Source organism: Tiliqua scincoides, chromosome 16 (genome assembly GCF_035046505.1).
Source record: "Tiliqua scincoides isolate rTilSci1 chromosome 16, rTilSci1.hap2, whole genome shotgun sequence".
NCBI classification, from domain to species: Eukaryota; Metazoa; Chordata; class Lepidosauria; order Squamata; family Scincidae; genus Tiliqua; species Tiliqua scincoides.
In genome coordinates, this window is record NC_089836.1 from 3,134,623 (window position 1) to 3,162,431 (window position 27,809).

Genomic DNA, 27,809 nt, shown 5'->3' on the forward strand with positions numbered 1-27,809 from the left:
CTGGGATGCACTGGAGCTGGGGTGGAGGAGGGGACAACTTACACTTACCTTCAATGGTTGGCAACCTTCAGTCTCGAAAGACTATGGTCTAAGCCTACAGCACCTGGTATTCCCAGGCGGTCTCCCATCCAAGTACTAACCAGGCCTGACCCTGCTTAGCTTCTGAGATCATGGTATAAGCCTACAGCACCCAGTATTCCCAGGTGGTCTCCCATCCAAGTACTAACCAGGCCTGACCCTGCTTAGCTTCCGAGATCATGGTCTAAGCCTACAGCACCTGGTATTCCCAGGCGGTCTCCCATCCAAGTACTAACCAGGCCTGACCCTGCTTAGCTTCCAAGATCAGACACGATTGGGCATGTGCAATTCTATTGAGCAAAAAGCAAGGCTCTCACTCTCTGCAAGGGGCTGAACTTTGGCTCTGCTCCCTTCCAGCACCTCAGACAGCTCCTGCCTCTAGGGCTGCAGTCCTGTGTACCTGCTTTCTTGAGTGTAAGCCCTTGACATAGACCTCTTGTGTGGTGTGGTTAGTGAAGGTGTTGTCTCCAAAGGAGGCACTGCTCAGGACTTATAGTTTAAGAAACGGGTTCAGAGAGGGCCAGGAAGATGGTCACTGAAAGATTGAAGGAACCGGAGATGTTTAGCAGGGAGTGGAAACTATTGAGATGGGGTTTGACATCATGCTTACATCCCTAAAGGGTGAAGTTTTGTTCTCAGCTGCTTTGGAGGGCTGGAATTGATCAAATAGGTCTCTGTTGCAGGAGGGTAGATTTTGGTCCACAGTTGGGAGGGGATTTGTAATGGTGAGAGCAGTGGGCAATAGAATCAAGTACCTGAGGTCTGGTTGCCTTGTTGGAGGTCTTCAAGAGGCCATCTCTCTGGGATGTTCTGGTACTGGATTCCCTGCAGTGAGCTGTGCATTGATGGCTCAACACAGGGTGTCAAATATACGACCTGCAGGCTGGACGTGGCCCACGGTGGTTGGTTGGCAACCTTCAGTCTCGAAAGACTATGGTATAAGCCTACAGCACCCGGTATTCCCAGGTGGTCTCCCATCCGAGTATTAACCAGGTCTGACCCTGCTTAGCTTCCAAGATCAGAGGAGATCAAGCATGTGCAGGGTAACAGTTATCTGGCCTTCAGGCTGTCCCAGCGCCATCATCGGTTGTTTTCCACTTTCACAGGATGTGGGGATGGCACCTTGAGGCTTAGATGCCTTTAAAAGGGGATTGAACAGATTAATGGAGGAAACGTTCATCACAGCTTACCAGCCATGTTGGGTATCTGCAACCTCCTTGTTTTAGCAGTTGGCTCTCTGAATGCCAGATGCAAGGGAGGGCACCAGGATGCAGGTCTGTTGTTGTTTTGTGTGCTCCTTGGGGCATCTGGTGGGTCACTGCGAGATCCAGGAAGCTGGACTGGATGGGCCTTTAGCCTGATCAAGCAGGACTCTTATGAAGGAAAGTGAGAGATGCAATATGACCAAATCTCTGCCATTATCGCGTGCCATGGACTTTGGAGGTTGCCATGGGCTCTTGGTGAGTGCTTGCTAGCTCAGTTGATTGAGACCTGCTTGGGGAGGGAGTTTCAGGTTGCAAGAAAAGTGATATGGAGCCTCTCGGCAATCGGATCGCATCACCTGAGCTCCCATGCAAATGAATTTGATGTCTCCGTGCCTTGCAAACTGTTACCCCAGTGCAGGGCATGCAAACTTGCCTAGATGCAGAATGACAAGGTAGGATGGCAAGAGTGGCTGAATGAGTTGGGGGTCTGAGATATGGGGGGAGGAGTGGGAAGCAAAAAATCAATTGAGGTGGGACAATCAGGGTTGTGTCATTTTGCTGCCTGAGGTGGAGTGTGAAATTGTACTCTTTCTCTCCTCTCCCTTTCCTCTGTTTTGGGCACAGCTGGGTAGCAGCTTTGGAGGCTTTCAGACGGTGGTCTTGCCATCCCTCTCTTGAGATGCCTCCAGGGATCAAACCTGGGGTTTACTGTGTTCAAAGCTGGTGCTTCCTCGCTAAGCAATGGAATCGGCGAAATTCAATTCATGGAAGCCCATTAAAGGCTTGTCAACCAATGTGTCTGTCTCTGGCACCAAAAAGGCTTCCAGTTGAGAGCTAGAGTGGTGTCATGGTTTAGGTGATACACCTGGAAGAGCCAGGGTCAAATTCCCCTCTTGGCCACCAAGCTTCCTGGGTGACCTTGGGGCCAGTCACTCTCAGTGTCTCCTATCTCACAGGTTTGTCGTGAGGACAAAAGGAGGAGAGAAACTATGTACACTACCCTGAGCCCCTTGGAGGGAGTGTGATATGAAAATGGGGAAAATAAAAACCTGAGGGCTCTATCTCTCCAGCATTGCTCAGCCCCCTAAAAGGAGAGCAGATGGTATGTTGCATGACAGAGAGGCCTTTTTGGAGCGGTCCTTCCTGACCTCCCTGCTTCAGCAGGAGAGATCCCCTCCATGTGGTTTTGATCATGTAGCTTTGGGTCTCAGGAAGAGGCGTCCACAGACAAGCAGAAAATCACCATTCACGTCTCTAGATACTCACAATCGCTTCCTTGTTTTGACAGATCGGGACAAGTTGCCTTCAGAGTGAGGCCTGGGCCTCGTGGAAGCTACATGAACCGTGAGGAGGGCTGTTGACGGAGGTGAGTCCATCTTCACCCCATCCGGTATCTAATTCCGGCTGTTGGAGGACCGTTCTATCAGCCCTGGTCAACCGAGCGAGGAGGTGCTTCCACCGAGCCAGCAAGGAAAGAGTTCAGGGTTGGCCAACCGTTGGGACTTGCCTGGAGTTGCCAGGAATTGGCATTGCCTCCAAGCGAACTGGAGATTTTAAGAGGCTTTAGGAATTCCCAGTGTTACATCACACGGGGAAAAAATTACATTTCCAGGAAGAGCTTCAGACAGACTTGGCAACCGTAGCTAAGGTTGGATTTCACAAGTGCAGTCCTTCCAGTCCCAGAAGGAAAACGGAGGTGACGGCTTTGATTGCACAGAGTTTTGAGTGTGGAGGCAACGTTGAGAACCTTATCTGGTCTGTGTTGTCGGCTCTAGAGGTCCCAGGAGGCCGTCTGGCCAAACCATGGGCAGTGCTGTGTGTTCCCCCCTGGTGGACATCTGGGGCATAACCCCCAAACCGAGAGCCCCTGACTCTTTGGAACTCTCCCATTTCCCAAGGCCCGACCACACGCTTCCCAGTCTGCATCCAGTGGGCCTCATGGACCGCCTGTTCCAAACACCGAGATCCGTGGCGAAGATGTTTCCGTGACGGTCTCTTCTCCAGAGGTTAGCTCTGGAATGCTTCAGTTGCAGGCCTAGAAAGCAGAACCTACATTGCTGGGTTGATGCATGGAGAGCGCTTCTTGGTTTCTCCAGCAGGTGGCTGGAGTGGTATAAGCTCCCCATTTAGAGTGGCGTAAGCGGCTAAGGAACTAGGGCAGGCCTCTGCCACTCACAGAGGTAGCAGAAGCGCAAACTGACAGCTGCAGCGTGTGGTGCTCGGAGCGCAGGGAAGGACGCCAACAAAAGGAGACAAGACTCAGGGAAGTCCCAGCACCAGAGTCTCTACAGGCATATTTACAAGCAGAAGGCAGTTCCGGAAATTGACAAGCAGAGGCAGTCCAGCAAGCAGTCAGCAAATCGGGTGTCAGTCCAGCAGAGATTCATGCAGCAACTTGCTCCTACAACCCACACAGTGGAGTGTGCTTGTTGGACAGTTATACTCCTGTCAGCCAATGGGAATGGCCGTGACCTCATCACTGAGGACTGTCACAGCATCATCCTGGGCAGGGATTACATCAGCGTTTCCCATCTCTCCTTGTTCTGTGCAGTGATTCGGCACTGTGCCCTGATCGGCCCTTGTCCTGATCGGCACTGTGTCCTGATCGGCACACCTGTTGTCTGACAGGTGTGCTTACATGTGTGTTGCTTACACGCAACAACAGTGGCCTTATCCAGCCACCAAATTGCCTTACCGTATGGGCCACATTTACCCCTGGGGGCTGGGGGATAAGAATAGGCCCTCAGTTTGGCTGCGCTTGTCGCAAGTGGCGACCAAACAGGTAGATGGGACTCGTCAGCCTGGGAAGGCAGCTCATCTGAGAGAAGGAAAGCTCTGATCCCAAACCTCCACTGCCTTGTGGCTACATCCAGTTGTGGAAAAGGCTTCAGGAGTCAATCTCGAGGCAAAATCCAGAGCCGGAGTCCCTGAGGCAGTTCATGGCTGAACACAGTCTCGTTCTGGCAACTCCTGCGACGCTGCTGGAACCAACCGTATTGGCTTCTGCCTTTCCATTGGACCATTTCAGCGATTTGGAGAGGGGGGATTTGCTGCATGGGTAACAGCCTATCCTCCATACCTTCTTTACCCAGGCTTTGCGCACTGGAGAGGACACTGTTCCAGAACCACTGTTCAGAGAGCGATACCATAGTCTTCCGAGACTGAAGGATGCCAACATGATGGGCCACAGACTGTAACGGCACCGGTAAATGGCATTTCTAATGCCCCTGTGGGAGCCTCACTCACGCCGTCGATAGCTTCTATACGCTGCCATTCTCTTCTACAACAGATCATCCATTTGGTTAGTGATCTACGGGAAACGTCAGCGTCTTACTGTTCCAAACCAGGCTCATCAGCCGTGCTGTGGCAAACGGCAGGCTGAGCATTAAGCGGTCCTTTGCTGTTCTGCGCGTAGCGCACCTGTCTGTGTGCTAAGAACAGGGTATGTTTCCTTCTTCCTAGATCAACCCCATGGCCCCTTGATATGCAACATTGGGGGCCCTCGTGCCCGCCTTTGCACCAGAGCTCCCAGCAATGTGGCACCGCCAGTACTGTCTTTCCCTGGGAATGTGCCCCATTGAACACTATGAGGCTGTTTCTGAGTAAATATAGACAGCTCCCCCCTAGTAAGACTCACCCCCCTAGTAAGCCACTGAAGGCTTCACAGCAAGGGATTATTACAGCAGTGATTTTCCAACCTTTTTGCGTCTTATGGCCCACTGACAAGGTGCTAAAATGGTCATAGCCCATCTCAGTTTTTGGATCATCAACAAAGCACAGCGCACTGCTGACAGGGGACGGAGACGGACGGACCCCCTCACATTTGGAGTTGGACTCGGACGGCTTGCCTCTAACTCTGTGTTTCCGGGTCCGGGGATGCAGCTGGGAGCCAAGCCTGCCTCCCGGCTCCAGAAGGTCACATGGGGGAAGTCATCCAAAAAAAATGAGGCTCACATTCCTCGTGGAAACCGAGGCATGACGCCCAGAGGCTAATGACTGCAATCTGCAGTGCTTCCAGAGGGGAATGTCAGATATTCCCACTTTCCCTCTTTTGTTGGGAAAGTCCATTTTTCCTGGGCCCTCTCCAGTAAATCAATGCTTATTTTTTTTTTCCTGGTCATGCCAGGCTTAAAGGGGTTCCGGTGCCAACTTGCTTTTCTGCCCTGGAGCTCCAGGGACATCCAGACTTTGTTGCTGTGAGTTGCTGTGTTGCTTCTGCAGGGTTTCACTGTCCTTACCTGCTCTCTCCCTTTGAGCACACCTCAAATGTGCTAACCTGAGCGCGAAGTCATCACCTGGGATTCTACCTGCCTCTTCAGGTAAGTTCTGAACTGTTGATAGCCCAGTGCAGGTCAGTTTAAGATTTCAGAGGGATTTTCCTCCCCCATCATACCCGGAGATGTCCCCCCAAGGGGGAGGGGTTTGAACCTGGGAATGTTCTATGCGCTAAGCACCTGCTCAGCTAGCTAGCAAGTGTGTTCCATGAAGAGTTCTTGTGTTCAAGCACATCTTTGTGCAAGAGAAGCATCATCACCTTCTTCGCTCCTGCTATTTTCAGAAGTGTGGGGTTCAGCATGCAGCCTGTGGAGTGGCAGCCCAAGCCCATGCAGGTCTACTCAGAAGTAAGTCTCATTGAAGTCAATGGGACTTGCTCCCAGGTAAGCAGGCACAGGGTTGTATCCAAAGTGAATTGGCAGTGCATGACAGTGCTGACTCCTGGCGTGACATCTCATGCGTTGCACATTTGTCCCTACTCCTGCTGGGGATGTGTGGGAAGAGATGCACTTGCTTCCTGATGTCAGGCCGGCGCCGTTGGTCTGTGGAACTCGCCGCCCACAAGATTGGGTGATGGTCACTAGCTTGAATAGCAGCAGGATAGGGTAAGTTTCTGGAGGAGAGGACTCTCCCCAGCAATGAGTCACGCTCTCCACCAGAGGCACACTGGCACATAACCCGAATACTAACTAACTAGGTATTTATATACCTAGTTTGTTAGTCGGATTACTCCTCTGACTTTATTCAAGGTGGTTTACATAGGCAGGCGTTGTCTAAATCCCTCAAGGGGATTTTGGCCTCCAGTTCTCCCACGCAGGCTGGCAAGCAGCTCCATCTCTCACACGGAGGGCAGCCAAGACGCTTCTTGCTCACACCAAGAGCAGGTGGAATCACTCAGCTCGTGTCTGAGTGCTCGCCAAGGTCTTCAAGGTCTCGCCATTCTCAGCTGTTCAGGGAGCCGGTGTCCTCAAACTGGCGACCTTCTGATGTTATCTTTGGGCTAACAGAGGCTCTACCCTCTAGACCAGACCTCCTGCCCTTCAGGGAGCAGTAGTAGGAGAGATGATTCCTTCTGTGGGCATCCAGGATGCTGGGTTTCAGGCCCCCTTTGGCTTGATCCTGAGGGGTTCTTGCCTGTTTTTCCCCTGATGTGGACCCCTGGTTCTCTCACAAGGTGTCACCCCAGTTCCCTCCTCGGAGCTGTGCAAGTCCTCAGCTGCAGTCACTGAGCTGCCGAACCCAGAGAGCGAGATAGCAAGATACTACTCCTTGCCTACTTAATGCGCTGACTCTCTCTGCTTTCCGGTTAGACCTCTTCCCTTTACGCGTCCACCTTGGCTGTGACCCCGCATACAGTGGGCAGCTTTGCCCAGCATTTGCGTTCATCTTTTGACTTCTCCTTCAAAGAGCCCCGAGAACCTTGGCCTGCCGGTTTTATCGACCTGGCTTTGACCCTACACTGTCATGCACATCTACCCAGTTGAAGTTCAGTGGGTCAAAGTTGGCAGCTGAATTTGCAGGAGCAACCCTGAAATTTTAATATTGCATGCTTCTGGGTATTAATCACCCTCTGGATTCCAAGTGATCACTCCCCCTTCCTTTCTTTTTCTTTCCTTTTGCCAGATTCTTCCAGCCGTCAAAGGAAAGCCCAGCGCCTGCCTGCCTCTCCTCCGAAGGAATTTGCATTGCTTCTCCCCCACCCCACCCCCTGTGCAAATATGATGGAGACTGAAGCTTTCTCTTCTTTTGTCTTCTTTGGCACCCTGCTGGTTCTCAAAATGTACACCGTGGCCATCATCACGGGACAGGTCCGACTTCGGAAGAAGGTAAGCCGACTTTTCCGCCTCTTTTTTTCCCCCATGGTGGCTGGATTTTTTTAAGCCTTGCAAGTGCTCAATTGCTTGGCGCGACCTCTTCTTTAGGAAGAGGAAGAATTGTTTGTTAGTTAGGAAATGAGTTTCCTGCCTTTGGTCTCCCGCTTCCAGCTGCCACTGTTTACCTCCCTGAAAAAGTTGTGCTTTAAACAAACTGGCGCAACGGCGCAAGCAGGTTCAGGTCACTCGCATTTAGAGGACTGAGTAATCCCCCCCCCCCCATTCCGGGCAAGTGAGAATGTGCTAGGAAGGAACTGCAAGCCAAAGAAGGGTACAGTCCTAAGAGAGACAACCAAATATCAACACGGCAAGCTTGTGGCTCCAATAGTGGGCTAGAAGATGATAAGCAAAAGGAGGGGTAGGGGAAAGAATGTAGGGGGGCACATGTAGGTTCACTTCACAGTTTGTAATATCAAAAGATGAGTGTGGCAGAAGTTGACTGCAGTTTGACTGGTCTCTAAGAGTGCCGTGTGCATGACATGACCGTTCCTCATGTCTCATGTGTCTTATGTGTCTCTTGCTGAGTTGCATGCCATATAAGCTGTGCAGTGTAGAAGCCAAGCATAGCACCCCACAGCCCCCCGAAGCCCCATCCCACCAAGACTAAAGGAAAAAAAAGCAGAAATTTGAAAAGCAAAGACTTGAATCTCCTGCCACTGGTTTCTACTTTGATATCGACGATACCCTGCACTTGCCTGATCTCGTCGGATCTCGGAAGCTAAGCAGGGTCAGGCCTGGTTAGTACTTGGATGGGAGACCGCCTGGGAATACCGGGTGCTGTAGGCTTAGACCATGATCTCGGAAGCTAAGCAAGGTCAGGCCTGGTTAGTACTTGGATGGGAGACCGCCTGGGAATACCGGGTGCTGTAGGCTTAGACCATGATCTCGGAAGCTAAGCAAGGTCAGGCCTGGTTAGTACTTGGATGGGAGACCGCCTGGGAATACCGGGTGCTGCAGGCTTATACCATGATCTCGGAAGCTAAGCAGGGTCAGGCCTGGTTAGTACTTGGATGGGAGACCGCCTGGGAATACCGGGTGCTGTAGGCTTATACCATGATCTCGGAAGCTAAGCAGGGTCAGGCCTGGTTAGTACTTGGATGGGAGACCGCCTGGGAATACCGGGTGCTGTAGGCTTAGACCATGATCTCGGAAGCTAAGCAAGGTCAGGCCTGGTTAGTACTTGGATGGGAAACCGCCTGGGAATACCGGGTGCTATAGGCTTATGCCATAGTCTTTCGAGACTAAAGGTTGCCAACCATTTTTTTTTCCATCCCAAACTCTTGGGGTGGCTTGCCGTAGTTTAAACGAAGAGTAGTTCCCAAACTGTGGGTTGCCAATGGGTGATGGAAAGATCAGGTAAACAATGGCCTCAAGCCCTGAGGCTGTTCGGAAATCAGATGCCGTAGCACTGCAAAGAGCACACCTCCTGCAGTTTGCAAGCCTGTGTGAATGTAGGGAGGTGAATGTGTGAGGACCTTTTTCTGATCATTGCTACTTATACAGAAATAAATTAAATTTATTGATTTAATTGAGGTAGAAGGAATAATTTCTTTTTATGTGTAAGTAATAAAATTTCTTTCTAGATCTCCTTTTTTTGAAAGTCTGGTGTTTTGATAGAGTGTCATTTTAAAAAGTGCTAAAAAGTTTGGAAACCACTGATATAGACAGTAACCAGTGACTCTGTACATGCCTGATCTCGTCTGATCTCGGAAGCTAAGCAGGGTCAGGCCTGGTCAGTACTTGGATGGGAGACCGCCTGGGAATACTGTAGGTGCTGTAGGCTTATACCATAGTCTTTCGAGACTGAAGGTTGCCAACCAGTTTAGGCAAATTTCTCAATTTGCCTCCATTTGAGTCAGCCACTGTTCTCAGCTTAGGTTCTTTTTGGGGGGGGGGGGGAATGTTTCAGAGGCAGCACCTGAGCACTTTTGGTGGTGATGTTGCTTCTCTGGTGGTCTGAGAAACCTTGGAACTCCCTCCTCAACCGCACCCCTGGGTCTGGCTTCCCCCTTGGTTCAGATCTCTTAATTATTAAGGCAATTGGTGGAAAACTAACTTTAAAAAAAATGTTGGCTGTTTGCCTGGAGACATGAACTTCTGTGACCTGAGTTCTCAATCCAATTTGCGTTCGTGGTACAAAATGTGATCTGGTTGTGGTTGGAACTGTGGGGAAGGGGGGGAATGCAACGCTTTCTTGGCAGTGCCGCAGAATCAGTAGGACTGATTCTTAGGTGGTTGGTAGGTGTATTCAGGGTTGAAACGATATAGATGTGGCTTGGTCTTTTTTCCCCACCCAAAACAAATTCCTGCAGGCTCTGGCACGCCCCCCCCCCCAAAAAAAGGCAGCAACACATCATCAAATTCTTGGGCTGGGGGGGGAGGGAGAGGAAGTAGAAAAGTGCCTGAAACATGTTGAGCCTGTTATCTTTGCCATTGGAGCTAACGGTGTAAACAGCCATCAAACCAAACACAACTAAGGCAAGATCTGGGTGCATCGGGCGCATTTTGTTGCACGCACTCTCAAGTGCTCCAAGAAGTGAATTCCGGTGAGAGTCCAAGTCCTGGCCTATTTTGGAAGGGGGAAAGCTCACCAGAGGGCTGTCACTAACCGGGTGCGCATTGTGGACTGCTCCAGGTGAAGCCGCCAGAGGGGGGGGTGACGCTGGAAGTGCGGCGACAGGCAGCTAGCCTGGGAAAGCCACCCCTGTTCTCATGGAAAGTCAGGGTCAGAGTGAGGCCAGAAGGGGGAGGGCCTTGTGGGTGACACTATTGCCACTGATGTGGGTCATAGTTTGATTTCTTCACATATATAAAGGTTGGGCAATGGGATGCCTGTTTTGGGTCAGAGGGGACTCTGGAGGGGGGGGGGAAACTCGCACTAGGCCCTTTTTCCTGTTGGGTGCTGGTGCCAAGAGTTCAAGCATTGACCCGGTCAGGTGGACCCTCTCAGTGTGTGACTTCAACCTGTGGCCAACCCTCCCAAGCGCACTGGAGGAAGGCAGGTTGAGACATGTGCAGTAGGAGTGATAGTTTTGCATGAGTTTTCCAGGGAGCCACTCCTCTGGGGCTAAACGTGTGAGAATTGCCAGCCTGGAAGATCCGGGTTCAAATCCCTGCTGAGCCGTGAAGCTTTCTGGGTGACCTTGGGCCAGTCACGAACAGCCTTGCCCGACCTCACAGGGTTGTTGTGAGGGTATAAGGAGGGAAGGAACCATGTTTGTCACCCTGAGCTCCTTGGAGGGAGGATAGTACAAAAAAAAGGTGAAAAACAAATACCCCCCCCCCAACCTGTGTTTCCAATTTAAGGCTTCTGTACAAACTGCAATGCTTGGGGGAGTTTCCATCGTGTCAGAAGAGGGGGGGAAAATGATGCAGGCTTTCACTGTCCCTGTTCTTAATTTGAGTGTTGACGCTCGTGATGCAGGATTCCAAAGTTGCCGACTTCCTCTCCGCTCCGGGCTGTGGATTGTGTTGGGAACATGGCCTTTTCAGGAAAGGCTTTTGAAGTTGCGGGTTTATGTAATGCTTTCACAAGCTGGGATTTTTTTTTTTCCAGGGGGGGGGAAGAAGGGATTGACGTCTCAACCGGCGTTTGGCGGTGCAAAAGAGTTTCAAAATCAGATTGCGGTGGAAAAAAACCCCATAGGGAACAGCTGCGCCGGGGACGCCGGGATGGAGAGCCTGAAATTGGATGCAAGGGCTGAGTCTAAGTGGTGACAAAAGTTCATGGCACAGAGAGAAGCATTTTTTTCAGCTCCAGGATCTTTAGCGCAGATATCCATCTTGGGGCATAGAGGACGGTCTGGAGGCATCTGACGCAGTTTGTCCTTAAAGGCTGATTTTTAAGTGCTGAGTAGAGTTGAGGAAGTAGGTAGGGTTGTTTTTTTGGGATGTATCCCCCTCTGGACAATGCTGCCCAGAGGAAATTGAGCTCAGCCAGCATTTCATCTCTCCTGCCCCACTTATGAAAGCTGGTAAATCTGCAGAACTACATGGTATAGCTTTTCCTGGACTGTACCACTTTAAAAAGCAGGGGGATTGCACAGGAGAGCTGTTGCTGAAGGTGGGGAAAGCTGTTGTAGCATCATGGTCGAGATGATGTGGCTGTTCGTGGTATGCATCTCACTACTCTGCAATGAACTCACCAGGGGCCGGGCCTCCCCTCCCCTCCACACACGCAGACCCCCTGCAGTCTGTAATGGTACAATCCAGGCAGGGCAATACCCAAGCTCAGTCCCCCTTAAATCATCGAGGACTTAAGTGCTCAATGGTCAGTTGCTTCCTGTACAGTGACAGTGGGGCTGCTGGCATGATGCGCAAAGGCTCTTCCTGGCAAGAGCCAGCCTTCTTCACTTTCACGCCTGGACTGAAAATTGAGAACATACCCCTCTTGGTTCGGGAGTGGGGCTTGCGTTGCCTTAAAAAGGCTGAGGCCCTCCCCCTTGTGAAGGGGGCTCCCCGTGGCGGCCGTCTAGAATAAAAATACACGCGCCATTTGCGCACTTGGTAAGCAGTAGTTTTGATCTCCAAACAAGAGTTTGCGATCAGTATTTTGAAATGTACCCCAGTATAGATCAGAGGTATCCAAACCATGGCTTGCGAGCCATGTGTGGCTCTCAGCCACATCATGCGCAGTTCCTAGACATAAGAACATAAGAACAGCCCCACTGGATCAGGCCAGAGGCCCATCTAGTCCAGCTTCCTGGATCTCACAGCGGCCCACCAAATGCCCCAGGGAGCACACCAGATAACAAGAGACCTGCAAGGCTTCCTGGGAATTGTAATTAAGAACATAAGAACAACCCCACTGGATCAGGCCACAGGCCCATCTAGTCCAGCTTCCTGTATCTCACAGCGGCCCACCAAATGCCCCAGGGAGTACACCAGACAACAAGAAGACCTGCAAGACTTCCTGGGAATTGTAATTAAGAACATAAGAACAGCCCCACTGGATCAGGCCAGAGGCCCATCTAGTCCAGCTTCCTGGATCTCACAGCAGCCCACCAAATGCCCCAGGGAGCACACCAGATAACAAGAGTCCTCATCTTGGTGCCCTCCCTTGCATCTGGCATTCTGACATAGTCCATTTCTAAAATCAGGAGGTTGCGCATACACATCGTGGCTTGTAACCCGTAATGGATTTTTCCTCCAGAAACTTGTCCAATCCCCTTTTAAAGGCGTCCAGGCCAGACGCCATCACCACATCCTGTGGCAGGGAGTTCCACAGACCAACCACATGCTGATTAAAGAAATATTGGCTGAGCTCCTTTGTGCATCACAATTACCATAAAAGGTAAATAGGAAATTTTCAAGCTTAATAATTACGGTGGGCCCTTGGTTTTCATGGGGGATTCAGTCCAGCTCTCTCCCCCTTTGGATGCTGAATTCTATGGCCTGGGAAAGACCCTGGAGAGGTGCTGCCAGACTGCGGGAACCCAGGGCAGGCTCCGCACAGAAGTTCTTAATCAATGTTATGTTCTGGATTTCAACCCCCTTCCCTTCTGGCATTCAGATCTGAGCACGCTGAACATGAGAGAGGCATCCATACGCACCAAGGTTTGAGATTATGCGCGTCATCACAGTAACTCCATTTGGGTATAATGGGGCAGAACAGTGGCCTTCTGCTACATGAATGGGCCTCTGTGAGCCATGGGTTTGTGCGGTTCCTCCATCCCTTCTCTGCGCTAACTCTTCCCGTCTTCCTCCAGGCGTTCGCCAACCCCGAAGACGCTCTGAGGCACGGAGGGCTGCAGTATCACCGAGAAGACCCCGATGTGGAGCGATGCCTTCGGTGAGTCTTCAGACCACCACCCGCGGGTGGGAGGCCTCCTCTGTGTCTCCGAACCAGTTGTACCTCCACCCACGTGTGCAGGCCCTGCGCTGTGAGAGGTGACACTCCACGATGTGCTGCTGTGAGCCAGCCCTCCCCCTGTGGCTGTTCCAGTGGCGCATAGTCTCCCCCCCTTCATCCTATGCCAATGCTGTATCTTTGATTGTGCCCCCCCCTGCTTTCCAAAATAGAGAGGATGTGGTGTAGTGGTTAGAGCAAACTTAATGGGGGGGTCACAGAGCCCCCACAGCCACTTCTTCCTGGCTCAGCTGGGGACCACGATCTTGGATCTCATGAAAACTCATGAGGCCCAAGACGGTGGTGCCTAAATCTCAGGAGATCCAAGATGGTGGCACCTGGTATGAAGGGCCACTGGTGCAATCCTGTGGCGTCCCTGTAAGGCACTGTTACCTGCACATGCTGGATCTTGTCTGATCTCGGAAGCTAAGCAGGGTCAGGCCTGGTTAGTACTTGGATGGGAGACCGCCTGGGAATACCGGGTGCTGTAGGCTTATGCCATGATCTCGGAAGCTAAGCAGGGTCAGGCCTGGTTAGTACTTGGATGGGAGACCGCCTGGGAACACCGGGTGCTGTAGGCTTATACCATGATCTGGGAAGCTAAGCAGGGTCAGGCCTGGTTAGCACTTGGATGGGAGACCGCCTGGGAATACCGGGTGCTGTAGGCTCATGCCATGATCTGGGAAGCAAAGCAGGGTCAGGCCTGGTTAGTACTTGGATGGGAGACCGCCTGGGAATACCGGGTGCTGTAGGCTCATGCCATGATCTGGGAAGCTAAGCAGGGTCAGGCCTGGTTAGTACTTGGATGGGAGACCGCCTGGGAATGCCGGGTGCTGTAGGCTTAGACCATAGTCTTTCGAGACTGAAGGTTGCCAATCTCTCTCTCCCCTGTAAGGGTGATGCAACACGACACCAGGACCATGGGGCGTGCACTAAAATCGAGTGTTGGAAGGGTTAGGACAGACAGAAGAAAATATTTCTTTACCCAGCATGTAATTAATCTGTGAAACTCTTTGCCACAGGATGAGGTGATGGCATCTGGCCGAGATGCCTTTAAAAGGGGACTGGACACATTTCTGGAGGAAAAGTCCGTCATGGGTTACAAGCCTTGATGGATCTGTGCAACCTGATTTTAAAAGTAGGCGACCTCAGAATGCCAGGTTCAAGGGAGGGCACCAGGATACACATCTCTTGGTGCTCCCCGAGGCATCTGGTGGAGATAAAGGAAGCTGGACTAGATAGACCGATCCAGCTGTTCTCTTCTTGCGTTGAATAGGATACCTTAGGATACCTAAGGTATCACGGTGCATGTTTTGGGAACCCCCGGGCTATCATATTAGACTCCAGCCAAAACTGGCAATTCATTCGGCAACAAGATGTATTTTCTTGCTCGAGGCAGGCACGATGAACTCAGTGGTTCACCCATGCGTGGCTTATCACTGGGTGCTGGAAGGGTTGATGCCCATCAGCCGTGACAAACCGGCTCCCCAGCCTCCGCTTCTTGCGACCGCAACCTGAACCGGCAACTTCCTGCGTAATACGGCGCAGACCGAAAAGGTCACGTACCCGAAAAGCTGAATCATTTTTCTGAATGGGAAAACAACCTGACCTGACACTGACCCGGTACTGCGGCAGGATGTGCGGAAATGCCACAGGCTTAAATTTGCCGGGGCAGGAAGGGCAAATCTTGGCACAGCCTGTCTATGCCCAGATCTCAGGATTGCCAAGGTCATGAGGGCAAGAGCCTTGGCACATCACCAATGTGGTGGCGAGACTCACAGCCCCAGGAATCTGACCCAGGGTGCTGAAACAAAGCAGATTTGGATGGGAATGAGCTGCCCCCCCCCGGGAACCCCATCTGTGACCCCTTTGGTTGAGGATGTGGCTGGTAGAGATGGGGAGCGGAGCTCCTGTGGTAGGTGACATCATATCCGGTGCTGCTTTTGAAACGTCTTTTTCCAAATGGAAGGTCGGGCTCTGCGGGAGGCAAACTGAGGCAGTCACCTGGGGGGGGCATATGCCAAGATTGCTCCCAACAGCCGCTTGTGAGATGGTGCGCTGCTTGTGGTACATGGAAACTAGAAGCCTGTGCAGCTTTACCTGGGAGTGAGTCCTAGTGGAACTACTCGAGTAGACATGGTTACCTGCGCTCTCACGGTGCAATCCTGTGCACATCTCCTCCAGAGTAACTACCAATGGGTTGCAACGGGGCTTACTCCCAGGGCAGTACATATAGGACTGCAGCCTAATATCTCTTGGGGGGGGGGAGTTCCCTTCTTCAATTTGTATACATTGTGTTAAAATGATTGAAACCTACTCAAAGGCTTTGGGAGGAAATGAGATACTTCAGTGATGTATACAATGGTCCGTTCTTGCCTGTGGGTTCAGCAACTGCGGATGTTAGAATTGTCCTGCAGTGCTCAGGAGATCCAAGAGGTTGGCACCCATCTTCCTGGCATGGAGTTGGAAGGGATCTTGGAGGTCATCTAGGCCACCCTGTGCTCCACTGATCTGGGGGAGGGGATGCGTGGATGTAGCCAGAGGAGGGCCCTTATCCATCACCCCGTCGGGTGTGTGTGTGTGTGTGTGTGTGGAGGGGACAGCTTTGAGCTCTTGGAGGAAGTTCTGAGTGGAGAAACCAGCCCTGTATTTATTTATTTTTTAAAGTTTGTTTCCTCCTGATTCAATATTCTTTAGCTTGGAGCTGTAAGAGGAGGGGGTGTGTGTGTGTGTGTGTGTGTGTGTGTAAAGAAAAATATGGCACAGGAAGACCTGGAGCTGTAAGAGGAGGGGTGTGTGTGTGTGTGTAAAGAAGAATATGGCACAGGAATTGTGGTGGGCCTCGGGTGTGGAGAGATTTACAACATGATTGTTTGCTTCAGAGAAAGAAAGAAGGACTGCTTTGGAATGTAAGCAAGGGATTAGCGAAGCCATTGGCTTTATGCGCTTGCGGGATTGCTGGCATTCCAGGCCTCCATTCCTCATGGCTGGGAAGGGGGGGTGTCGTGTAAGGCATCGGCATTCCAGCTGCTGTGAATCTCTGTCTTTTCTTGCTGTGTTCAACAAACCAGCTCTCGCCCCTCATTGAAGCCAGTTTGGCTCTTTGCTGGGACCATTTGTCCAAATGCAGACATAGAGAGAGGGGGGGTTGGGGGGAAAAAAACCTGAACTTCCATCATGGTAGTGTCAGCTCTGGCTTTAGGGGGCAAAAGACCTGGTCAAGCCCCAGATGATGGTTTCCATGGCCCCCAAGTGAGCCCCGAGCAGGGAAGTGAATAGGGAGCAGTGGAGACCCCCTTCTTTATCTGGTGCTAGTTAACAAATCTTGAGAGCCTGACTCCTCCATGAAATAGAAGGGCTGAGGACATCTGGGAATTGGGACTGGTGAAGAAGGTTTTCCCAGGTCCCCCATGAGCCCGGCTGCCCACGCGGAGCATCAAAAGGGCCTTGCTGAGTCAGGATTGGCCAGGAGGATGTCTGGGCCCCTGGCCAGGGCCTCTCCCTGCAAGATGGGGGTCCCATCAGACAGCCAGTCATAAGAAAAGCTCCGCTGGATAAGGCCAAAGGCCCGTCCAGTTCAACTTCCTGGATCTCACAGCAGCCACATCCACCCACCGTCACCGCATTCAGCGGCAAGGAGTTCCACGGGTTGATTCCCCGCCAAGTCAAGGAAGGTTTCCTTTTGTCCGTTTCCACGCCACTGAGTGGCTGCCTGCCCACTGGTTCTGGTGTTGGAGTCCTTGGGGAGGGGGAACCTGGTGGCATGGGGCTAGCAGCAGCCCCCCCCAAGACCCTAGATGCACTTTTGACCCTGTTTGGGGGGGGGGAAGAGCCAAGAATTGGGTTGCTTTGGAGCCAACTGGCACGCTTTGGCAAGATGCAACACTGTGACTCGGGCTCCTTTGGCCTGATATAAGAGGAAAGCTTGCAAGAGGCCCCCCTGGGGTGATTTATTCCTCCTTAATTGCTCGTCAGCTTGCTTGTGCTGTCTGTGCATCCCCCCCAAGGCTGTGGTTTCTTCCCCCTCCTGTATCTGAGCCAGCCGGCCCAGAGTCAGTCATCAGAGTTTCCTTCTGTCTCAGAACCAGCCCAGGCAGGGCTCTTTGTGGTCCTTGGGGGGGGAATCTGGGGAGGAAGTGGCCGAGCTGGTCGCGGTTGTGGGCTGCCTTGTTTGTGTAAGAGGCCATTAACAGCCCTGGGAGGCAGCCAAGGTGTGCGTGTACATAAATTCATGTGGGATCTGGGGGGGGGGGGAGTGTGGCTGGGATGGTAGGGACAGGAAATGGTGCGCAGGCCATTCCTGTAGCAACAGTGGCGTCCATGTCCACGCTTGTCGCTTCTCTTGCCAACGTGCTCGGTGACTGGAGCCGGCTGTGTCTCGCATTCCTTTCCCCACATCGTGCCAGAGATCCTTGCTCTGTCGTCTTCTCCCTCTCTGTTCCCTAGATCAGGGGTGTCCAAACTTTTTGGCAGGAGGGCCACATCATCTCTCTGACATCCTCCTTCCCCAGGGGCCGAATTAATTTACATTTCAAATTTGAATAAATTTACAGAAATGAATATACTAGAGATGGAACGTATATGAATGAATGAAGGTCTTACAGTCGCTCAAGGCCTATAAAAGGCCTTGCACAAAGCAAGGCTGGCCTTTCCTTAGCTGCCGCTGCTGCATCACAGATGTGAAACAGCAAGTAGTGGAGGGAGCCCTTGCCCCACAGCTCAGGTGAGAAGTCAAACAGTCGTCCTCTTGCTGACAGCCGTCGCGTTGGGCCAGCACAGGCTCCAAAAAGTCTCCGGAGGGCCAGAGACTCATTGGAGACTGGGGGCTCCCTGAGGGCCTGATTGAGAGCCCCCGAGGGCCGCAAGCGGCCCCCGGGCCGGGGTTTGGGCACCCCTGCCCTAGATGATGCTCTAACTCGGCAGTTCTCAAAGGGTGCTCCTAGCCAGGGCTGGCTTTAAGCCCATTGGGCCAATTGAGCTCTGCACCTAAGGGCGCCCCCCTCCCGGCTCTAGGGTAAACACTAAAAATACCATTAATATTTTTATGAAATCATGCGCTTTTTCAGCGCGTATTTTGATGGCTTTCCATTCTACCAGAGACAAAGCGTGTAAGACATTTTATTTACATCTCTAAGATGCTAGAGGCCTGGGCTGTGACTCTGCTTCCTCCTTCCCCCAAATGTGTCCAGTTGGGCCCTGCAGCTCCTACGGCCGGCCGTGGATCTGGGGATCCCCGAGACCACTTCAGGGGCTCCACGCCAGAAATGGCTGCCACCTTCCCCCTGCCTGGCTCGCGCATCTGTTCCTTCCGCCTCCCCTGCTGGCAGCTCTCCTTCCTCATTCCCCTCCTGTTCAGGTTCACTGATGGTATTTGGCGTCAGGCTCCGCGCTGCGCCACTTTGCGCGTGTGCCCGCACGCTTCCGGAGACTCTGCGCATTGCGCCAGCGGGGCTCCCGGAGGTGCCTTTTAGAAGTGCAGAGGGCTCCAGAGACCACACTCTAACTCAGGGGTGCCCAAACCCCGGCCCGGGGGCCACTTGCGGCCCTGGGGGGGCCTTTAAATCAGGCCCTCGGGGAGCTCCCAGTCTCCAATGAGCCTCTGGCCCTCCAAAGACTTGCTGGAGCCCGTGCTGGCCTCTCAGCAAGAGAGAGACTGTTCGACCTCTCACTTGAGCTGTGGGACAAGGGCTCCCTCCACTACTTGCTGTTTCACGGCTGTGATGCAGCAGCGGCAGCAAAGGAAAGGCTGGCCCTTGCTTTGTGCAAGGCCTTTTACAGGCCTTGAGCTACTGCAAGACCTTCACTCATTCACACAAGTTCCATCTCTAATATATTCATTTATGTAAATTTATTCAAATTTAAAATGGTAAATTAATTCTTTTTTTTTCCCCCGGCCCCCGACACAGTGTCAGAGAGATGATGTGGCCCTCCTGCCAAAATGTTTGGACACCCCTGCTCTAACTCATAACCAGCACTGGATCTGAATTTGAGAGCTGCTTCTCCAGCCAGAGTTAAGTTGAATTCCAGGTCTGTCCCCTCTCTCGTTGTACACTGAATAGCTTCGCAAGGGCCTGCTGATGGGGTTGAGCAATCACAAGGATCATGCTTTGGTTTAAAAAAAAAAAATGACCATCTCTGTTGCCGTTTGCCTTCCTCTCCTGTGACAACAATGTCTTGTGGTCATATTCCTGTTGTGTTTCACGAGGGGCACCCGGGACCTGGCAAATGAAGGCTCCCCTCCTAGACATGCTTACCAGAGAGCAAGCTCCACTGAACACAGCCCGACTTAGGGCCCAATCCCAACTGGCACTGAGGTCCAGCACTTGGTGTTGCACGTTTGCTAGAAGGCATGCCAGCACCAGCGGGCAATAAGGCTTCTCAAAGTGGGCGAGGGTGGTGGGGAGTGGGTAGAATGGGGCGGAAGAAGGGAGGTGGACAGAGAGGGCAGGGGCCATCTCTCCCAGTCCAGACAGCCTGACGTAGGCCTCCTCGGGTCTGCACACGCTCAAAAGTGGGCACAGATCCGAGGAGACCCATTGGTGGGAGGGCTTTCTCTATGTGCCTCCTGTATCTCTATGTGCCGTGTGTGTGTGTGTGTCCATCACAGTCCAGCTTCCTGGGTCTCACACCGGGGCCTCTCACAGTGCGCAGAGGCCATTCATTCCTCTTTCTCAGTGCGCTGGAATAACGTTTAGCCACAAACCGATAGCAGAGATCTACGATTGGAGAGTCATCATGTCTTATCTGGTTCCCTGCTCTGCGGTTGTTGTCTGATAAGAGAAAAGGGTGGGGGGGGAGCGCAGTGGCATAGAAAGCAGAGGCCGGGGGGGGGACGACTACTCTGAGTGCCAGGCTGGAAGGGGGTGACACCGCTGTGACCGCACAGAATGAGTCACAACGATGGCTGGGCCATGCGCGTGCTCTCGGCCACAGTGTCTCAAATCGGGCTGTCGTGAGCCTTCCTCCTTTGGAGGTTTGAGAACCGAACGTGAAGAGGAGCCTGCCTGCCTCCTCTGGGGAAAACCGGGAAGTGACGTCATGGTGTTGCCTGACGTCACACCTCCCTGGGTGCCACGCCCCCTGGCAACTCCGCCGGTGTGGGGCTTAAACAGGGAAAGGAAGCCGGGGACACCAACAGGCTTGCCTGGGAGTACGTTCTGCTAAATGTGGTAGGGGCTTACGTCTGGACATGGACACGAGCAGGATTTGGGACTAGCCCAGGATCTCCTGGTGTCAGTGGTGGCGTCCCATAATGCTGCCCCCTTACCTGACACTCCTCTGACACTCTAGTCCACCACTTTTCTCTCCTCCACAGTTCTGCTCTGCCCCATCTCTTCCTTCCCCAGCCCAAAGAGGCAGAGGTGGATTGGTGAAGGCAAGTCGGTGGACAGAGACGACCGCCCCCGTCAATCTGCTTCCTGTTTCAGTTGGCCTCAGAGGTGGGCCGACACTGGTCCTATCCCCGGGGCCTCTTGATACAATCCAGACTCCTTTTAACTGGGCAAGGAGGTGTTTTGTCTTTTATTTTTTTAAGGGTGAGTCTCTGATGTTGAGAGCAAGGATCACTTACTTCCCAGTTTCCCAGTCTTCCCAGCAGAGCATTCTCCAGTCCTGGCCACTATGTACCGCTGTCTGTTTCTGAAGGGTGAATTCTTTTAAAACAGATTTTTCTTTTTAGAGAAACATGAGGCTGGCGCATTTCTTTTGCTCATCATCATCCTCATATCAGCAATGGCTTTTTGTGCTTTTTTTTTTTTTTAAAGTGTGCTTGGGTTTCAAAACCCTCCTTTGCACTAAAAGTGGAGTGCAAATCAAGCCCTCCTTGTTCAGTGGGGCTTACTCCTGACTCAGTGCATCTAGGATGTGGGCCCCGCCTTCCGTTTCAGATTGGCGCGGCCAGTAGGAAAGATCCACACTGAGGTTGGAGCTCAGTGGCTGAAGCAGGTACCCCTGGAATGCTGGCGCCCCAGGCGTGTGGCCGCGCTCTAGCCTGGCGCAACCTTTTGCCGCCGAGAAAGAGGAAGTTGCAGCTTGTAAAGAGCTGCGCAATGCGGGCACAGCTACACCAGCTGCCAGGAATAGCCGGCGGGTGAATCAGCCGGGGCAAACCGGAGGTGGTGATTGTTTTAGCATGGGAGGGGAGAGCCTTCCGAAAGGTGCGGTCAATTGAGACGTGTTCCTGAATGGCACCTCTTATACAAAGAGGCTTATTTTAAGTGGTGCAGCTGTGACTAAATAATACCTCTTTTCTTCATACGTGCGCAGGCTTGCGCTGGAATGCCGGCCTTGTTGCGACTCATTGACAGTTGATCAATCATTACCACAATGCCTTTTTTTGGCCAAGCAACAGCTGACTGGCCAAAAAGCCCCCATGAACATTAAATCTGTGCAGGATTCGATTCCAGAACGTATCGCTCTGCCAAAGCTTGTGCTTTTGTCGCTCTAGCAGCGGTTCCCAAACTTGCCTGGCTCACGATTGCCCCTGGCAGCTTCCTCGGCCAGGTGCTGCCGTCATGGATCTCACGAGATCCACAATGGTGGTGCCCAAATCTCATGAGATTTTGTGCAATCCAAGATGACGGCACTCAAGTCACATGCGATGTGGCCGCCGCTGTCGTGGATTTCACGAAATCTCGTGAGGTCCAATTTGGCTGCACCCAAATCTCGTGAGATTTGGGCACTGTCATCTTGGCTTTTGCGAGATCCAAGGTGGGGTTGCCCAGGGGAACTGGTCGGAGGGGAACCTGTGAATGTGCCGTGATTCCCCCAAGGCATTGCAATACACATTTGGGAACCCCTGCTTTAGAGTGGCCCTCTCCGATTCTTCCTTTTTCAGGGCTCATCGCAACGACATGGAAAACATCTACCCTTTCCTATTCCTGGGGGCTGTCTACTCCCTCCTAGACCCCAACCCAGCCGTGGCCCGGATCCACTTCCTGGTCTTCTTTCTCAGCCGAGTCGTCCACACCGTAGCCTACCTGCTGAAGCTGAAAGCCCCCACGCGCTCAGTGGCCTACAGCCTGGCCCAGCTGCCCTGTTTCTCCATGGCGCTACAGATCCTTTGCGCACTGATCAAACACTGGTGACTTTTTGAAGCTGGCAATAATTCAGCATTGTGGGAATGGAAAGAGACATTTGGTCCCCTTGGAGAGTGACGGATGGGTGAATGAGGGTGTGCTCTCTCCAAGTTTTTTTTTTTTTTTTTGGCTGTGATTTCTGCGCCTCTTTGTGTTTTCTGCCGCGATAAAAAAAACATGGCCGTTTGCAATTTGACCATATTACCCGTGGGCTTCTTCTCCTCCTCGTCTTCCTGGGGCACCTCCATGTGACCGAAGAATTGGGCGTAGCTGTCGATGTTCAGTCCCAAATCCACCTTTCCCGAAGAGAGGAAAACGTCTCCAGCTCTGAAACCGCGGATTTCAACCGAACGGGATTTGGGCATCGCACGTTGGAGCGAAAGGGATAATGGAAGAGGTGGACTTCTCAAGATGGGTTTGTCACTGTGGGATGGAGGGTATGTCATCTGCACAGCTGAAACATTAATAGGATGACAGACTTCTTTGCAGGTTTTTTTGCTCTTAAATTGTTCGCCCGCCCCTCCATCAATATTTCCCCGAGCGACGGATGCTGTTGACTGTCTTACAATGCAACCCTGTGCCTGGCTACTCAGAAGTAAGGTCCATTGTAGTGTAGCCCCGGCATCCGTCAATCTGGCATCCACAAATTTTACTCACCATGGATGCCACGCCCCGCACCAGTATGCTAGTCAAATGTGGTCATCAAACCAGAAATGGCTTTGGATTCGTGTATCTGTGTTGGGGGGTGTGTGTCCTGGAACAGATCCCCCCCTGGATAAAAAGGGCAGACTGTAATTCAGTGAGACTTACTCCCAGGTAACTGTGTAGGATGGTGGCCTTCAGCGGTTGTCCTACATGTATTTATTGGGGAATGTGTTCCAACCGAAAGGGCTTTCTTCTAAGCAGTGGGGTAGCTTGGCATCCTGGAACCTGGGGCAAAGTTAAAGATGCGGGCGCTCCTGCGCTTTTTAACTTAAAAAATAAAGAAATCTGCTGCCTCCCCACTTCTAGCTCCCTTCCTGCTCCCCCAAAGTCGTCCCCCCCTGCTTGCCCCTAAGCCCCTGGAGCAAGGAGAGGCTAGAGACTAAAATTCCCGCTTCCCCTCTTGCAAAGGGTTCTGCTTTTTCCTGGTACTTTTTGCAAGATGGGGGGGGCAATTGCATGGGTGGGCGGCCAGAGAGTTGCCCCAGGCGGCCTGCAACCTGGTAAAATTGCAAGCCCTGCACCCCCTCTAGCTACACCACTAAGTAAGCACACGTAAGAAGGTACTGAACTTGACTACACCCTGAACTGTTTTTTTATGTAAAACTTTATTTTAGAACTGTGGTATATAAATGCTGTCAATAATTGTGATGAAATCAATTTAATAAACAGTGAAAGTGTTAAACCAAGGTCTCTCGGGGCCTAATCCTATCCAGCTTTCTAGTGCCAGTACAGCTGTGACAATGGGGTGTGTGTGATCCATCCTGCAGTGGGGAGACAGTCACAGAGACTTCCTTTGTTCCCTTACCTTGGGGTTGTACTGCAGCTACACCAGTGCCGGAAAGTTGGATAGGACTGGGCCCTTCAGTCTCTTGAAATTTCCTGTTTCCTTCTTCCAAACACCTGCCTATTATATATTTTTTTCCTATTATAATAGAGTATATTAGAGTATTACTCTCCCCTAGAGGAGTCGATTCACTTGTTTAAATAATTTTGAAAAAAATGCTTTTTACATCTTCAGTTTTTGCAAGAGTGACTGGGCCTGCATCTTGATGGGAAATCGGCAAGCTCAGTGGGGTGACTCATACAGAGATGCAACGGGCAGCCTCCCAAGGGGGGACAGGGGTAATTCAACTGCAGCTGAATAGATGATCAACAACTGGAGAGGTGTGCCATGAAGAGGTGTGATAGGACTGCACCCGTTCTCAGGGGCGGCTAGAGCATGGACTCCTGCAGAGTTGTGGTGTGCACTCTCCTCTAGTGCTTTGGCCCTTATAAGAACCCCTTAAATGCTTTCATTTACGTCTCACGGCATCCTCTTGCGCAGATAGGGAGTTGGGCAACCACAGGGGCACAGACCCCAAGCTTGTTTCAAGGCGAGTTCAAAAGAGCAAAGGAACGTAGCCGGATTGCAGAGATCAGAGGAGCCGTCAACGCAACCACCAACCGGTTACGAGGAGATAGTGACCCAGGGATCGCGAGAAGCTCCACCGCACGTCTCTTGGTTGGCCTGAGAACAAACACCACAAGGGTTTGAAGGAAACTGGCACTCATGACTTGGCTTAGATTTGGTATCTCTCTCTGCTTTCAGCAGACGTCCTTATCTCTCTCTCAAAATAGCATTCAACGGCTCAAATGCCCCTGGACGTGGAGGCTGCCATCTGGTTATATTTGGTGTGTGACAATGCGCTAGGGCAGTGTTTTTCAACCATTTTCATCTCACAGCACACTGACAAGGCACTAAAACGATCAAGGCACACCACCAGGTTTTTGACAATTGACAAGGCACACCATGCTGTCAGTGTGTGTGTGTGTGGGGGACAACTCACATCTCCCATTGGCCCTATTAATACATGACCTGTGGCACACCTGTGGACCGCTTGCGGCACACCAGTGTGCCACGGCACAGGAGTTGAAAACGGCTGTGCTAGGGTATAGTTGTATATGTTCCTGTACAGCAGCAGACCTATGGCCAATGTATTCGTTGTTCTCAATCCTTTCTGTTTCCCTATAGGAAGACATGTGTCAAGAAGCTGACCTCTTCCTCATCAACCCTAATCAGGTTAGGCAACTACGTGTAGACCTGCCCTGGTTCTTTAGTGGCTCACTCTAGGTAGGAAACATGTTGTGATGGAAATGTCCATGATCCTTCAAGGAGACAGGGTGAGGTGTCAACAGTGGCCCTTTGCTCTGACAGTTCTGGGAAGCAGGGGGTTTAACACCAGGGCCTTAGTTTGCTGCAGCCACTTGCTTAAAGTGGGCACAAGTCCTCTAGATCAAGTCTGGAAATCTTCTCTAGATCACGCTGGGAGAGCCCAATTGTAATGGAGGCCGGATAAATTGCTTCCAGGGGTTCAGCTCACACCCCTGGTGTACACGCCCCAGCAGTGTCTTTTCTAGCGGCTGTCTGCTGGTGTTCCTTTGTGTCTTTTTAGATTGTGAGCCCTTTTGGGACAGAAGCCGTCAGGTATTTGATTTTCTCTGCAAGCCGCTTTGTGAACTTTTTATTGAATATATAAATACTGTTAATAAAAATAAAAAAACACAGTATTTGGCACAGGGCCTGCAATCTGATTTGTGGCCACAAGATGGCAGCAGACTTTTAACCTCCAAAGAGTCCCATTCCAATTGGACCTGTTTTTATTTCTCTAAAGCAGAGGTTCCCAACACTTTTTCACTTGCCTACCCCTTGGCACCCCATTTCCATAAATTGTACCCCTCCTATCAGCCCTGCAAGGTATTCGAATACAGATCATCCTTTCCCACTATTATTCAATTTTTTCAAGTACCCTGAAAGGTCCTGGCAAGTACCCCTGGGGGGTAAATGTACCCTAGGTTGGGAATCGCTGCTCTAAAGGAAGATGTGTTGATTGACCAAGGAGCCTGTTGCTTCCTCTCAAACCTGCCTATGGTAGCTACCTACATGGATGCCTGCATTTGGCCTTACCGTGAATAGATACAGAGGCTAAATGCATCATGAGTGTGTAGGTGGCAACCATAGACAGGTTTGAGAGGAGGCAATGGACTCTTGGCAAGTCATATGTCTTCCTGGATTTGACAAGTTTCTGGAGGAAAAATTTGACAAGTTTTCTGGAGGAAAAATCCATTACAGGGTACAAGCCATGATGTGTATGCGGAACCTCCTGGTTTTAGAAATGGGCTATGTCAGAATGCCAGATGCAAGGGAGGGCCCCAGGATGCAGGTCTCTTGTGATCTGGTGTGCTCCCTGGGGCATTTGGTGGGCTGCTGTGAGATACAGAAGCTGGACTAGATGGGCCTATGGCCTGATCCAGTGGGGCTGTTCTTATGTTCTTATGTTCCTATAGGACAGGGGTGGGCAAACCCCAGCCTGGGAGCCATTTGTGGCCATAGGGACCCCCAATCTGACCTGCGGGGAGCCCCTGGTATCCAATGAGCCTCTGGCCCGCCAGAGACTATTGGAGCCAGTGGAACCACCAGACGCGAGCTTCGGGCCAGGTTAGAGCAAGGCCTTCCCTAGTCTCCAGGTGTGTTCTGCTTTTCCCTGGCCTTTATTTTAACCCCCCCCCCCCCCGAAACACGCATTGCCTCTGAACAACTTTTGTCTTAATGAGTTTCTAGCTTGGTCTGTGTGTGTTTCCATGTGCAAGAGGTGTGTGGCAAACAGGTCTGAGTTTTCATGTGGTTCTACATGCCTGTTAATTATAGTTCTCATGTAGTAACTATATATCTCATGTGTAGTTCTCATGTATTAAATAAGCTCCGTGAAATTCATTCATTCATTCATGTAAGTTCTGTCTCTAATGTATTCATTGATGTGAATTTAAGTAAATTGATTCAAATTTGAAATGTAAATTAATTCTCCCCCTCCCCCAGCTCCCGACACAGTGTCCGAGAGATGATGCGGCCAAAATGTTTGCCCACCCTTGCTATAGGAGAAGAGAAACACATCCAATTTCAATGGGATTTTATGAAGGTAGAAATGGGCTGCCCCCTTGTGGTGGATAATGGTACTGCGGACCATGTGCCAAACAGGTTTTCCTATGCAGTGTAAAGCTAAATGGCCAGTAAATAAGAGCAGAAGCAGGTTTGCTTAGATATTGCAGCTTTGGTTGCTGCTGTGCCAAGATAAGGAACTGCAGGACATGCTCCTTTTCTCAGCAGAATAGGTAAGAAATAAAAATTCCCATTGGTTGCATTTAGCACATTCTTGCTAATGTAATCTGTGGAACTCCCTGCCACAGGACGGCCTTTTGGTTAGATGCCTTTAAAAGGTGATTGGAGAGATGAAAACTCATTGCGGGTTAGACACCGTGTTTGAGAGGCAGCCTCTCTCTGAATGCCAGGTGCGAGGGCGTGGCAACAGGATGTGGGTCTCTTGTGGTCTTGTGTGGTTGTTGAGGAATAACACTGAGTTGCGTATACCAGCAGAGGGCAGCATTTAATGCCCTTATGTGATACTGCACCCATTCCCTTTTTAGTGCTTATTGTAAAAAGTGTGCAGGGGCAGATCCAGTGTTTGTCTTGGGGGGGCCATGAGCGCTACCAACTCCAGAGCCCAAGTCAACCAGGTGGGTAGACCTGGGCTCCCGGTTGAACTTGATGGCCTCTGTGGCTGCGGTTTGCTGAACGGGTAGACCTGCTCTCTCACCTGAACTTGGAGCCCATATCTACCTGCCTCCGTTTTTTAATGCAAGCGGCCTGGTTAGAAGACCAGCTTATTTGCTTGGTAATTGCTCTGCTGAATCTAGCCCTAAACCAACACTGGTG

General features: G+C 51.6%; 2 protein-coding genes and 1 pseudogene across 2 annotated transcripts in view; 2 read left to right on the forward strand and 1 right to left on the reverse strand.

The window, feature by feature from the left end:
* Positions 1-5,526: 5,526 nt before the first annotated feature.
* On the forward strand, positions 5,527-23,705 carry PTGES (prostaglandin E synthase). Its single transcript, XM_066610798.1, has 4 exons — positions 5,527-5,602; positions 7,182-7,384; positions 13,141-13,223; positions 22,117-23,705. The coding sequence occupies exons 2-4, from the start codon at positions 7,277-7,279 to the stop codon at positions 22,364-22,366; spliced, it is 441 nt and encodes a 146-aa protein (XP_066466895.1). The 5' UTR covers positions 5,527-5,602; positions 7,182-7,276; the 3' UTR covers positions 22,367-23,705.
* Positions 8,100-8,218, forward strand: LOC136635729 (5S ribosomal RNA; annotated as a pseudogene).
* An 804-nt stretch (positions 23,706-24,509) lies between the features above and the next one.
* The window catches only part of SLC27A4 (solute carrier family 27 member 4), a 20,750-nt gene continuing 17,450 nt past the window's right edge, over positions 24,510-27,809 (reverse strand). Inside the window, exon 9 of the mRNA XM_066610864.1 lies at positions 24,510-24,569. Within this exon, the coding sequence (XP_066466961.1) occupies positions 24,510-24,569 (60 nt within the window). The remainder of the gene's footprint in view (positions 24,570-27,809) is intronic.

What these genes read in the sequence shown, in the direction of transcription:
- PTGES (XM_066610798.1), top strand. Translation starts at nt 7,277, where the DNA reads ATGATGGAGACTGAAGCTTTCTCTTCTTTTGTCTTCTTTGGCACCCTG. An exon ending in AGGTCCGACTTCGGAAGAAG is followed by an intron (nt 7,385 to 13,140) that starts GTAAGCCGACTT and finishes GTCTTCCTCCAG; the next exon opens with GCGTTCGCCAACCCCGAAGA. An exon ending in GATGTGGAGCGATGCCTTCG is followed by an intron (nt 13,224 to 22,116) that starts GTGAGTCTTCAG and finishes TTCCTTTTTCAG; the next exon opens with GGCTCATCGCAACGACATGG.